General features: G+C 37.6%; 1 protein-coding gene across 1 annotated transcript in view; it reads left to right on the plus strand.

The window, feature by feature from the left end:
* TNKS (tankyrase) overlaps positions 1-14,164 on the plus strand; it is a 128,352-nt gene that overhangs the window by 27,690 nt on the left and 86,498 nt on the right. The window contains exon 3 of the mRNA XM_005484628.4: positions 1,441-1,536. Coding sequence (XP_005484685.1) covers positions 1,441-1,536 — 96 coding nt within the window. The remainder of the gene's footprint in view (positions 1-1,440; positions 1,537-14,164) is intronic.

The following is a 14,164-nucleotide window of genomic DNA, read 5'->3' on the forward strand; positions in this document are numbered from 1 at the left end:
AGTCAATTTACTTCACTGAAGCACCAGACTTCTGCAAAAATTCAGCTTGGGGACAAGTATGTAGCATTGCACCCTGTAAGTTAAAATCTATGAAGTTTGGCAATGTTTAAAGATTTTGAAGTCAGAAATGTATAAGAAAAGAGGTTTGAATAAAAACAATAGTACCAGTTAAATTTTTAATTTCGAAAAAAGGTTTTCAGAAAAAGTGTTTCCTGGTTAAAGTTTTTTTAAAATATTTATGTGTGTGTCTGTATATATATGCAGTATCAGTAATTAGTTTTGTTATGAATTAGATTGTTTTTTCTGGAGAATTCTGTGTGTGAAGTATTTTTATACCCTTAGTTACAAAAACTGTTTGCAACTATTTCTTTGTCTTGACTTCTTCAGTCCAGCTGTATCACAGCAAATGTTGTTAACCATAAATGTCAGCTGCTTTTTATTACTCATCTCTGTGACCTGAGTTTCTGTATACTGTCCTGTTATTCACCTATACAAAATAAATGTGTTGCTCTGAATTTGTAATATGTTGTGCTTATTTTGCATGACATTTGGGGCCTTTCTGTCAGGCCTCTAATGTTGACATGGGCTTTGTTTCCCAGTTCTGTACAAAATGTCTTGGTCGTGATCTGTATTGCAATATGTTGTTTCTGACAACATAATGGGTTCACAGGTAAAATACTGGAATTTTTTAATGAACTTTTCTAGTTGGTAGTTTACTGTATCAATGCCTTCCTAGCCTTATGGTTGTATATTGTATTCTAAGTGGTTTTATGACTTGAACTTTCATGTATTTATAGGCTTAGTAGGGAAAAAAAATACCAGTGAGTATAAACAGCCTCTGAGCATCCAGTCTGCAGGGTAGCAGGTTACAAATCTTACCCTATTTGTTCCACTTCTTGAAGGTGAGCTGATATGCCATGGTTAACATTTCCTATGCAAGTGATGAGCCACTGAAAGGCTGTGAGTGTTGCTGACTTACAGAGGCGGGGTGACTTGGAATATTCAGCTGGAAAAGGAACAGGAGTGGTAACAAGCAGCAGTAGTGGTAGTAAAGGCAGGAGCAGGTTCCACAGCAGAGTTCCCAGTGTGAGTCAGTGAATGCACAGCATACCAGCTAGCTGTCAGGAGGAACCCAAACCCGACTCTTGCAAGAGAGTCAGGGTTCATGTTTATCATGCAAAGTCATGTGGTCCTATCATATCTTAACTTGCCAACTTAGCCTTAGCCTAGAGAAGATCCTTTGCTGCAGTGCTTAACAAAAAAAAAAAAAAAAGAAAAAAAAAAGAAAAAAAAGGGAGAGAGAGGGAGAAAAAAACAGAAGGAAAAATAAAGAAAATTGTGCAATGTTTGTTTATGCCTTCATCATGCCGAGGAGACACTTGACAGTAAATAACCTGTGTATACCTGAGGTAAGATACTGTTTCTGCTTTCCCTGCACAGTGCTGCTGCAGCACGGAGCTGATCCAAACATTCGGAACACCGATGGGAAATCTGCACTGGATCTGGCAGACCCTTCAGCTAAAGCTGTGCTCACGGGTAAGATGCATACATCTCTCAGCACTGTAACCTGAGTTTATTTTGTGTGTATAAGTTCAGCATCAGAAGAGCCTTCTGCCTTTCCAGATTTTCTGTTGTGTAAGAGCATTTAAAAAACTGTCTTCTACCAGGTTTATGTTGATGTAATTGTTTTAATCTGCTGTGCTGCTCTAGGTTTGCTTATTCTACTTATGCTAATGCTGTAATTTTCTGTTACCATATCATCTGTTATTTACTCTATTTTTCTGGAATTTTTCTTTTTAATTGATACCCAGTAGACAGATTGAACAGGATGCTCTAGCCCCTGAAAAAAAAATAGGAAAAAAATCAGCTGTTTAAAAAAAAAAATCAGTTGTTTTAAGACCTTCACTGTTAGGCAAGCAAGGACATTTGTGTAACTATAAAAGTACCTGTGATCTGAAAGACAACCTGCTACTGATTGCAGAGATCAATACTTATGTTAGATTTTGCTGCAGATTCAGATGCTGCACTTTCCTTCCTCTTCCTTGTTAGTCATTTTGGGTTGAGCCCTTTCTCATCTACCAGTTTTTTCCTTTTTTAGGGGCTGTTAGCTGCAAAACAATGTCTCATGAAAATATCCTACAGATATAATTTTGTTTTTACAGAGCTTTGATTTTTTAATAAATTAACTGTTGCGGCATACCAGTGAGCATGAAAAGTATAATATAGTTGCCTGTCAAATTGGTATCAAGAAATACATGGTCCTCTGTGCTGATTTTGTCATCTAGGAAATAAAACAAAGTAATATTGGATTTTAAAATATATACAATTAGATTTATAGAAAGGAATTCAGCAGTTGACGTTCATTTGAAGGAATAGCTGTTTTTCTTTTGCCTTTATTTCCCCTATTCTCTCTCTCTTTTTATTGACAGCTTAATTTATGGGTTATGTGCTATAAAACACCCATATTCTTTCTTCAGATTATGTTCAGAGCACACCAGCTCCCTTCACTTTGTCAAGAACATTTCCTCATCGTCTTTCTTCAGTGCACTGAGTGCTATACATAATTATCTACAGCGCTGCAGTGATTTGAGAGTGCCTTTGGAACAGTGTACTTTAAATACATATGATTTACTTTAATTACTCTGTGTCAAATTTAAACACGTTCCTACAGTGTTAACACTAATGTTAGCTGTGCTAAGCAGGTTAATCTGACTTTTGGCTGTTAATGGGTACAGTTGTGCAGATGCTGAAGATAGAGAGGGCAACAGGGAGTCAGTGTACCTCAGAAGTGTTAAAAGATATATGCCATTTACTTGTGGGCAGCTTGACACACCTGCAGTGTGGGGGTTACAAGCCCCAAGCTGCTCTTCAGGCTATGCATCTTCAGAGGATAGTAGAAGATTAGGAAAGTCCGTGACCTCATGTCTGCTCCACTGATTTCTCTGGGCACTGGATCACGTTGTGCTTTAGGCAGAGGAGAGGGCAATGTGTCATAGCAGACGAGTGGAGATGAGTTTGAAGCAGCCCTCTGAGAACATCCTGTGAAATGAAGCCAACCCCTGTCTCTGGCTCACCCCTAGTGCCTCACACACAACATCCATGACTGAAGTGGTCTGCTGCCAGTGAATGTTACCAGGTTGTGTATGGAGGCACACAGAGTGCTGTAAACGTGTTTAGTTGTTCATAAGAAAGCATCATTTTTGTATGTGTTTGTTCTTCCCATCAAGAAAATCAGCTTTTGTTTTATCAGCTTTGTCCTCAAGGTGGCTCTTGGCTACACAGGGCTCTGTGCTGTGTACCTGAGTTCCAGGCTGTGCAGACAGGGCTGTAGCTGCCATGTGATGCACAAAAACTGAAAAACCTAACACTGGAGATGTCATTTCAATGGAGGCTAGCTATTAAGAGCTGTATTTTTCTGGGTGTTGCCCTGTTTTATACTATCTCTGTTAGGCTGCTATTTCTCATGCATTTTCCATACGTTGTTACCTTCAGGTCTTGCTTCATCCCTCTGGAAGAAGGAGGCTTAAGGGATTTCTTAGGATCTATCTGACTGGGGATAATCTTTAGCTACAGCAATGCTTTGCAATTAGGTGCATCAGAACTTAAAGGTATTACTGGATTAAGGATGAGGAGGATATATTAACTTGATTTTCAGTATTTAGTATTGAATGGTGGGGTTGTAGGAATGCTCATATTTAGAGTTTTTGAAAATGGAGCACAGTCCATAATTTGTTACTGTATTTGCATCTTTTAGCAGCATGTATGTCAAGGCTGCTCTCATTGTTATTTTTGATTACTTTTTCTATCTGTGTTTATCATAAAATGTCCTAGTTCCAACCCCCCTTCTGTGGACAGGAGGTGCCTTTAATTAAGTCAGGTTGCCCAGAGCTCCATCCAGCCTGGCCTTAAACTCTTCCAGGGATGGGGCATCCACAACTTCTCCGGGCAGCCTGTTCCAGTTTCACAGTAAAGAATTTCTTCTTAACATCCAACTTAAACCTACCATCTTTCAGTTTGAATCTATTTCCCCTTGTCCTATGCCTACACTCTCTTGTAAGAAGTCTCTCTCCATCTTTCTTGTAGGCTCCCTTCAGATACTAGAGGTGCACAATTCAGTCACCCCACAGCCTTCTCTTCTCCAGGGTGAACTGTTGCAGTTCTCTCAGCCTTTCCTCATGGGAATCATGATAGATCATATGACCATAACAGACTTTTCCACATTGCTGCTTTATTGATTGTTGAAGAATATGGGCTCTTCTTAAAGCTTTTTTAACCAAGTATTTGCATAGGTTTATGCATCTGTTTTGCTTTGTGAATGAACTGTGATTACAGTGTCCCTTTGACCTCCAACACAGCAAAAGTAAACTGATAGGTAATTTATTAAACCTTTTCAATTTGACAGAGAATTCTGTATGTGTTTTAAAAGGGAAATTCCTGCTGCACAAAAAGCATTTCTGCTGTTCTGGGAGAAAATGCTCAATCCACAATGACTTGTTCTTTTCTGTCTTCCAGACTAGAATAATGTATACTCTCCTTTTCACCTAGATAGCAGAAAGGACATGTAATGCAGTAGTTTCTGGCATGACTTCCAGCCATTTTCCTGCAACACCCTCTAAAATATGTGTTTTATAATGATACATAATGCAGATGAAAGTCTAATATTTTGATGGAAATGGACTTTGGAAACTTCTTTGTCGAATAAAGGGAATTATATAGAAATTAAAGACCCAGTACCATCATCTTCTTCAAAAGAAGTTACATAATTGAGGAATCTGCTTTTTCTACCTAGAAAGTAGCCTCTTTTCCTCCTTTTGCAAGATAGGCAGCATTTGTGTGAACCAAGCACTTCTTGTTTGAGAGGGTGAATATTTTGTTTCTTCTTAGTTAGCATCCCATACTGTTCCTGAATCATGTTGTCAGGGAAAGGATTGTAATCCTCTTTTTCTCTAGGCTGAAGTGGTACTACAGGCTCCAAAAACATATAATATCTAAGAACTGTTAAATACACCAGATTAATATCCTAGTTTTTTTTTTTTTTTTTAGTTTAATTGTCTTTGGGATGTGTGGTTTCTGAGATGGGAACTCATCTTTGTTGCCATACATAGCAGTGTGGCACTCCCATCCAAAACAGGGCCTTTGGGAGCTTTTGCACTGCTATTCATATTAGTCCTCATTTTTTTCTTACCCTGATTATTGCCTCTTTAAAGATTAGCATCCTTTTATGTCTTCCCTGTACAGTATATGACAAGCCAACACTATTGTTAATTATGTGAATGATATTTTTGTTTGGGTTTTTTTTCCACACAGTGATGCTTTCTTGCCACTTATCCCTCATATTATCTGCTATTCAGAAATGCTTTTTTTATGTGAATAGTTGTTCTTTGTACTTGAGCAGTTTCTAAAGGAGCTGTTAGCAGGAGCTGAAGGCATTTTTGTTGGATAATATATTTTTATCTGCTTCCTGCCAGTGTTTTGTGGGGTTGGTTTTTGTTGATTTCAAGGATTACTCCCTTGAAAAAGATCAAAATGGAAAAGTCTGAAAACTGCTACATCTCTAGATTAAAGGAAGATTTCTTAGGCATGAAAAAATGTTTTATTTGCTAATAGAATCAATTTTCAAAGTTAAACAAGACTCTGATCTGCCTGCTTACTATGGAAATAATGTCTTTTACAAGCAAAGTGCTTTAGGTCCTATTGAAGGACAGCTTGATGAGTGAAAGTATAGCTGGACTAAGGTTACTAGAGGTGTTAATGAGGATTCATGTTTTCATCGATTTGTCATGTCAACTTTTTAATTTAAGCAGGAAGAATAGTTCATGTATTGAAATATATTTGCACAATTCTTTTCAAAGTGAACTGCCATTTATGCATAATTTGCCTGCAAGGAAGAGAAAAATCTGATATTCCATTACAATAAGTTTACTGAAGTTCAGAGAATGGAAAATGGATTTTAGGTGCAACTTACCCATTTTAAAAACACCAGTAAGAGAAGAAACTTTAGTTTGTTAATTTTCTTTTTCCTGTGGCACCTTTACAGCTTGACTGTTTGAAATCCTGAACTATTTCCTTTTGGGCTGGTGTTACTTCCTTCTAGGTGCTCTTAGGATATTGAAGGCTTCTGGAGAGGCAGTAGCACTTCATTTTGGGAGATGCTAACCTCCTCCAGCTTCCCTTTAATTGATCTAATTCTTACATAGTGTGTACTGAATCAGATCATTTGGACAAGGTTGAGCTTCTGTCTTTACAAAACTGTGTAATAAACATCAGTACAAAAGAACAAGCTGTTTCATGGTAAGGAGGGCAGGTGCTGCTAGAATGGTTTGGGCCACCCACTTGTCCAGGCCATTGTCCTCTCTGGCAGTAACACTGGATCTGCTGCCTTACAGAAAAAAGCAAGAAATCCCTCAGCTGAGGAATATTGTGGACCTGCAGAAAACATTCACCTGATTTCATATAAGCTGTCGATACACATCTTGAAGCAAAAGGTCTGAAGAGCCTTTTCCAGAACTTGTTTGAGCTTTGAATGTATGTTTTTGTGATTGTTACTTGTTCAGCATTTAGGCAGGTTTACTCTTCCTTTTCACCAAGACCTAAGAGGAGGAAATAAACCATATGCTCTAGTTCACTGCTATGAATGCCATTTTACATTTGGAGTCCATGGTGGTCTGTTGCATTTACTTCCTGGAGCATTATGAGCAATATCAGTTTTCCTTTAGGAATGCTGGGGCCATTGCTTTTCCAGTCTTTGGAAAGATATGGGAAAAAGGTACTTGTGGCACAGACCTGGATCATAAAGTCTACCATTTTGGTGGCCCTTATCTAGAAACTCTAATTCTATAGATTTTAAATCTCGTTTTATGTTTTTTAGAGAATATTATAATGATAACTGTCTTGATGTGTTTATAAATGTATAGTTTTAAAAATCTCATTCAGTGTATGGTCTAGTTCCCCCTTTCCTCTTTGAGGAAAGTGCACAGGTTGCTTAGCAAGCCAGGAGTTAAATGCCGTCTTCTTTCAGTTCTGGCATGGTAACATTTCAATTCTAAAACTGAAAACAAACTTCCCTTTTTTTCTCATTGAGAGGAATGTGGAAGAAACAGTCCTGTCTTTGTTCTAGACATTGTGCCATACTTGGTGTGCACTTCTGCTGTATTACTTCTTTGAGGAGAGCAGTTCTTGATCTTTACAATGTGGACATAGGAAGTTTCACCTCAGGGGAAAGGAAGTTGGGCTGTGGTGGTACTGCTGGAATCGCCGATTCTCCTGCTTTCCAGCACTGCATTATTATTATTATAATGTATCTTGATTTGAGCACTGTGCTCTGGTAGAGCATCCCATTGACTTCTGCAGGGATGATTTAATAGCTTTCATGGCATTTTGTTATTCCAGGTTTTATTCAGGCTAAGTTTGTTTTTTATTACCTCTCTGATTGCAGAAGAGCTAAATGGTTTATGGGAACCTCTAAAGCAATTCTGAGTTCTGAAGTTTGTGGTTTATATTCCAATATAATTCTAGGTGATTTATATTATGCATGCAGTGTTTATTGCTTTGTCAGTTCTCCATTTTGTTGCTCATTCCCTTGGTTTCTTTTAGGTCCTTCTAGCTTCTGCTGTTTTTTTCTCTGGTAATTAAATAACTTAAATATTTCCTTCAGTGTGGTAGGTTATTTAACACAAGTTGCAGGGTATTTTATCCTGAAGGAAACAAGTTGTTCAAGCTTTTAAGTGTCTGAAGTATTTTGGTTCTGACTCCATAAAGGTGTAATTTCTTTAATCTCTTATTGAGGGACTTGTGCAAGGATTTGTGTGAGCTGATGTGCATGTTCTGCTGCCTAAAGTCCGTTTCCATGCCTCAATGTGATTAGATTTCTTCCTATTGTAACTTCAGATCTGGGTGCTTGTTTCATAGGGCTTAATTTTAGGATAATGAGAGCTTCTCTCTTTCTTTCCTCCTGTTCCATATTTTAGAGTTAAGTGCTATTATCCTTATCTTTTGTTTAAGCTTAGATGTGTATCGTGAAGTGGCTTCTTTGGAATGTGGGTGTCAACCTAGATCAGGCACTTTTCATTCTTTGTAACCTCAATTTAGGTAGGGAGTTAAAAGTCTGTCGTATGTTGTGTAGGTAGTCATGTAACAAGAAGCACAGTGGGATTTAGGATTGGTGCTTTTATGAAAAGCGTGGTTTTGATTTACACAATCCCTCTGGCAAGGATTTTCACTCTTTTTTTCTTTTTACTGTTATAAGAGTTAAGTAGTATTTACTCTTCAAATGGAATCCAACCCTCAAGTAGCCAGAGGAGCAAATTATCTTTTCAGAGTTTTCACAGAACACCTAAATCAGGTGTTTTAGTTTTCTGTTTCTCAGTTCTGCTGTATATAGAGTTGTGGATGCTTTGAAAGCGTTCAGAAACCTAATGTACAGAAATTTATTTAGCCTATACTTCACACAAAATTTTGCAACATCAAGCTGAAAAAAGCATTTTTTCCCAGAGTTTGTTGTTATTCATATGGGCAGAATAATGAGTAAGATCTCTGTAGCTTGTAGGTAAAGAATACAAAATATATTTTTCATGGTGCACTAGGAAAAGTAATAGAAATATGTAAGAAGCCTTTCTGTTTCCATAGTGCATCAGAGCACTCTTCTTTTTGTTGCTCTGCCTTGAGCACTGACTTATCTTCATTGATTTTTTTTTTTCTTCTCTAAGTGTTGATTAGGTAATTTAGTTTGTTGCTAATTTTAAGCTTTGTTTGTTTGGTTTGGTTTTTTTTCATATTCTATGTTGTACATTTCTGATTTTCATAGCAATTTCTGCCAGTCTTAAGACCAAATACAGTTTTGATCTCTACTACATTTTTCCATTGTCCATGGCCTTTTCATACTGTATACTGCATGTGATAATAAGCCAGGTGCAGTGGTAAGAATTAAGTGGATGCAGAATATTATGTCATGTAGCTTCTTATTTATTGAGTTCTGTTTGTAAGTAGGATAGTTAGGCTGCAGTTTTAACTATTTAAATGTAGTTTATATTTGATTCTAATATGAAATTTAGCCTGTAAGCAAGCATAGAACTCTTAGGAAGGAATTTTTAGCTAGCAAGACAATTCTTGCATACAAAAGCTCCCATTGCTTTTATATCTCATATTGTAGCTTCTAGAACAGTCTTTGATACTTGTTTTCTTTAAGTATTGAAAGTGATGAGCTAGTCACAGCTGAAATCTGTGGGGTCTGTGAATTCATGCACAAAACATTTAAGTTGATATTTTTCCAGGTTTTAACAGATGAATGTAAAAGAATGTTAATGTTGCATAAGGAAAATATATGAACTAAGAAATGGGAGAGGGAGACAATCTTAATTTGCCTTTTTATGCATGTGTTAGGACACAGCCTGCTTATAAGACTGCGTACTGTTCCCCACTGCCTCATTCAGCAGGATGGATGGCTGTGCTCTGGGGAAGAATCGAGACTGCACAGTGTGGCTCTGCTGGGCACTCTTTCTGTACAGAGCTGCTGCACCAAATTTGTTGTGGTGAGAGTGGGCATGTTCTTGCCGCCTGAGGGATGCTCCTGCTGTCACGAGCAACGGGCACAGGATGCAATTCAAGTTCTCTGCAGCATAGGGCACTGTGTTGCGTCAGAAACTGTGTTCCCCCTTTAATTTCACTACACACATGCTTGATGTAATTTAAGTTCAAGTGTAGGACTTTGCCAAGGAGTTAATACTCTTGAAATTTAAAGGGACTTGAAAATTCTCTCATAGATCAGACAATTTGTACTGAAGACAGGAACAGTGCTCTGTGAGTTGGTTTGAAGCTCTTTGCAACTTTCCATTCCCCAGGTTTTGTATTCTCTTCTGCTGGGCTTGAAGCACACCATGTGTATTTGTCTTGGCTATCCCATTTCACCTTAGGATGCTCTGTCATAAACTGATTGCTGATGTGCACTGGACTGTGCTGCTGAGTTGCTCCTTCCAGCAGTTTCTCTGTGGTTTCCCATTTGTAAATAAAGCAAGTGTCCTGCAGATACGATTTACTTTGTTGTGCTGTCCTTATTCATGATAGTGAATACAGAGAGTCAGGGATCCTGTGAAAGTGGTAAGGTCATAGGGGAATGCACATACAGACGAGTTGAGTTTAGCATGCGTGGAAAGTCAACCAGATATTGGAGGGGAATGTGTTTTAATATAGATAGATGCCTGTAGCTTCACCTTTTTTAGACCTTCCCCCACACTCTCCTTTATTCCTGTCCCTTATTTGTGTAGGTATCTACTTGCTTTTCCCTGGATCTGTTAGGATCCCTGTAATCCTAGCTGTAGTCTTCAGCAGTTTAGACATATGGGCTTGGATTTATCAGGTTGGCCATACTAGGCATTTCTTCTAAGTTTGAAATGTAGCAGAACTCTTGGGTCAATCAAGTCTCTCTTCTAAAATATCTAGATGTTAAAATTTCTTCTCAAAGAGAGTAGAAGAGTTTAATATTGTATTCAAATACATAAAACATTATGTATGAGCTTTGTGGACAGCATAAACACTCTTTGTTTTACAGATGTGAATTTATAATTTAAAAAAAACTAAACTGAGATAAGCAAGAATTTCAGCCTGAAGGATTCAAAATTGGCAGCATTAGGATTGGGAACTAGTGTTTAAATCACAGTTGTTAAATAACCTTTAGTTTCCTAGCAGCTATCACAAATACTACCAGCTCTGCTTACCATTGATTTATTGTAAAGAGTAATTTCTTGAGTGAAGCTTGTTTTGCTTTCTTGTGGTGCTGTGCTTAGACCACCTACCTTGAAGTCTTTCAAAATTAATTGGCATGGAGAACTTTTATAATTGTAGAAATATGTAATGGAAATGGAATTGACCTGACTTATTTGATGAGATGATCTGATTCAGCAGGCTCAGATGCAGTTTATATTTCACATTGCCATGGGTTAGATATTTCTTTTGATATACAAAACTCTCCAGAGATGAAGGAGGTAGGAAAAGCTTATTTTTAGCATCATGTTACTTATACTATCCCACAGGCCAAGCACCACAGGTCTGATGTGCATCTTTTGTGCCATGACACAAGCCCGGTGTCCAAACACTTGAGGCCGTCCACACAACTTGTTCTCTTGGAGAGGCAGTACATGGAAGAGCGAAGGGAAGCGGGGAGGAAAGTAATCCAAAGGAAATGGCTGTGACCTCTTCCTTATTGGACAGGTTGCAGAGAATAGTTGGAACCTATAACAGACTCTGTTTTCTTTCTAGAAATATTCCAGAAACCCCTCTACAGCTGACTATGGCATCATATGGAGTGTTAATGTGGAGTCTTGATACATGTGCCTCCACATAAAGAGTGTCCCACTTATAAGAATAAAATAGAACTGCATTGCTTCTGTTGTATTTTACATATGCTTTTAATTCTGGAGAGAGTTTATGTTGTTTTATACTGGGGCTGTAGTGTGTGGGAGTGTTGTAATTCTCATGTGCACACACGTGTGTGTGTGTGTGTTTACATTATCAACAAAAATGAAGCACTTCTGGGGTTAGGCAATGGCAGTATTATTTTTATGTAGTTGCAGTCAAAAGTGTTGTTTATCATTGGTGCATGAAGAAGCCTCTAGAAATATGCTTCTCTCTGAACAGGTATTTTAGTGGTACAAGTTTATGAATAAACTAAGAAGTTTCTGTAAACTAAGGAGCCATTTCACTGACTGATTCATTCAAGCTGTCACAGATAATATAAGTATTGACTACTAAGTCTGAAGTCACAGGGTTTGGAGTCTTGGGGACTTCAGCTTGTTTTATCTTTCCCTTTTGCAGTGGTGAAAGAGAAAGCAGTCTTGATGACAGAGGTTTTTTTTAAATTAAATTATTTAATTGTTGTTAAAAATCATCCCCAGCTTACCTGCACTTTAGAATAGAATGTAGCTTAAAAATGCTAAAACCTAAACAAACCAAACTATATTTATATCCTCCTAGGAGGCTGCAATAAGAAAGGAAAAAAAACCTACTTTTATACTGTTTGTCTAATTTCCTAATTTATCATTGGAAGGCAAACAGATGCTGTGGTGGATAGTGCTGATGCATTAACTTGAACTTTGTAGAATACAAAGTATTTTATATTATACAGGTAGCACTAAAAAGAAATCTTCAAAAAAATTGTTTAAGTAGCTGGGTGTTTCAGTTTCCTTTGTAGGATGCCAATATGTGGATCTGTAACTGAAGAACATGGGAAATTTAGTCTAAAATGAAGAAAATTGGATTGAACTATTTTTGAAAACTTTGAGTACTTTTGTTTGCTGAAAATGTCAAGCTCAACAGAAGATTTATTAGCTTCATTTCATGCTTTCTAACTATTCATTGTGATCATTAAATAACAATCAAGGCTCTTTCTGTGTGCTGAGAGATCACTTGTTATACTTCAATTTTCACTGGGAAGAATAAGTATTAGCATTTAAATAGGAATCACTAATTTCTTCTTGCAAATCCTTAAGTCTCAATCCTGCCAGATGCTGAGCCACTCTAGCTGTGGTCCAAGAAAGATCTAGGGTTAAGCTGGGGTTTATTGAGAGCATAGTGAAGCAGGGCCACAATGCTCACCATATCGGGAAGGGAGATGGAGACCATTCCATTGAAGCTCTCAGTGGGTGCTGTTCTCCTCTGGGGTACAATGGGTAACAATGAAGGCTGTGGCTGTAGTCCGCATCTCCTGAGGAGGCAAAGCCTTGTTCCAGATTTTATAAAATGTAGCAAGTTACTTTTGGTGTTTTTGGGGTTTTTTTTGGTTTTTTTTTTGGTTTTTTGTTTTTTTTTTTTTGGTTTGCTGGTTTGCTTTTTCTGCATGCAATTATTTAGAAGTATGATATGTGGGTATAAAGGAATAATGCAAGTCAAAGCAGTATTTCCCCTCAGAGTAATGAGCATGCAGACCCATTACTTTTCATTTTCTATTTTCATTGTCTTCATGAACAAAGAAACACGGTGGGTTTTTTCTTTAAAAATTGAAGTTAAATTTCTGAGCTGTGGAGAGTGTGGTTGAGATTTTAACTAACTTTGAGCATTATCCATGATTGTTGTTTACGCAAGTGTTGTGTTAAGGTATGAAAAGGCATAACTTGCCCTTCAAACCATATGTATTGATGTGAGTCAGCTTCTTTTGTGTGTGTGTCCAACATCTTAGCTGCCAGATGTTTGGCTTGGTGCTCTCTCTGGAAATGGGGCCTCGCATATCAAATCCTGGCATGAACATAAGATCTCGTTCCCCTTAAGTCCCACAGCCTCCTGCAGTCACTGCAGTGCAGTCTTACACTTTGGGCACGTGGTTCTTCGTGGTAGCATTGGCAAGAACCTCTGATAATTCAAGGGCATAGCACAAGCCTTGAAAATCTTCCTATGTTTATTTCTCCTCACTCCAAGCAACACAAGGGGGACAAGGAACAATAGCCTTTTTTCTCAGTGTGTCTTTGGTCTCTTTTTAGAAGAGATTAGAAATGAACATTGCTGATTTTTCTTTTCAAAGTTCATGAGTTCTTTTTTTATTTATTATTTTCTTATCTCATGGTCGTTGTTATGTCTAGGTGGTGGATGTCTACTCGATGAGGCTAATTGCTGCACTTTTTTGTTGTTTGGTTGGTTTTGGATTTTTTTCCTGTTTCTTTTTCTGTTTTCTGTTTTTTTTTCTGGTTTTTGTTTGTTTGTTTGTTTGTTTATTTTTTGTGGAGTTTGTTTGTTTGGGTTTTTGTTTTTTACTGCTTTCCCAAGGGTAGGGAAGGATTTTACTAGGTAGGGGGGGTATTGCCACTCTCTTGTGGATGTATGATGAAGATTGTTACCGAGATACCGGAATTTTCTCTAAAGTTAGACTGAATTTGTCATTTGTATGTGGCTGCTTGTCAGACTCGCATGAAGGTTCAAAGCTTATAATATAGCAAAAGTTAACTTACTATCAAGCTTTATGCTGAACCTCTGTGTAATATTTTTTGAGGTGATATTAAAAAACTTGACCTCACTGGGAAGTAAGATGTCATCTGTGTCTTTGAAAATGCAACAGCTATTGTCTTCCTTTATCTTTACATCTTCCATACATGGAAGACAAACTCAGGCAAAAAAAGACTCTTTTTCATGTCTCACGAGCCCATTTGTTTTCAGTGTGCTTTAGAGACATTTCAAAATTACAATT

The sequence above is a fragment of the Zonotrichia albicollis genome, chromosome 5 (genome assembly GCF_047830755.1).
Source record: "Zonotrichia albicollis isolate bZonAlb1 chromosome 5, bZonAlb1.hap1, whole genome shotgun sequence".
Classification (NCBI taxonomy): Eukaryota; Metazoa; Chordata; class Aves; order Passeriformes; family Passerellidae; genus Zonotrichia; species Zonotrichia albicollis.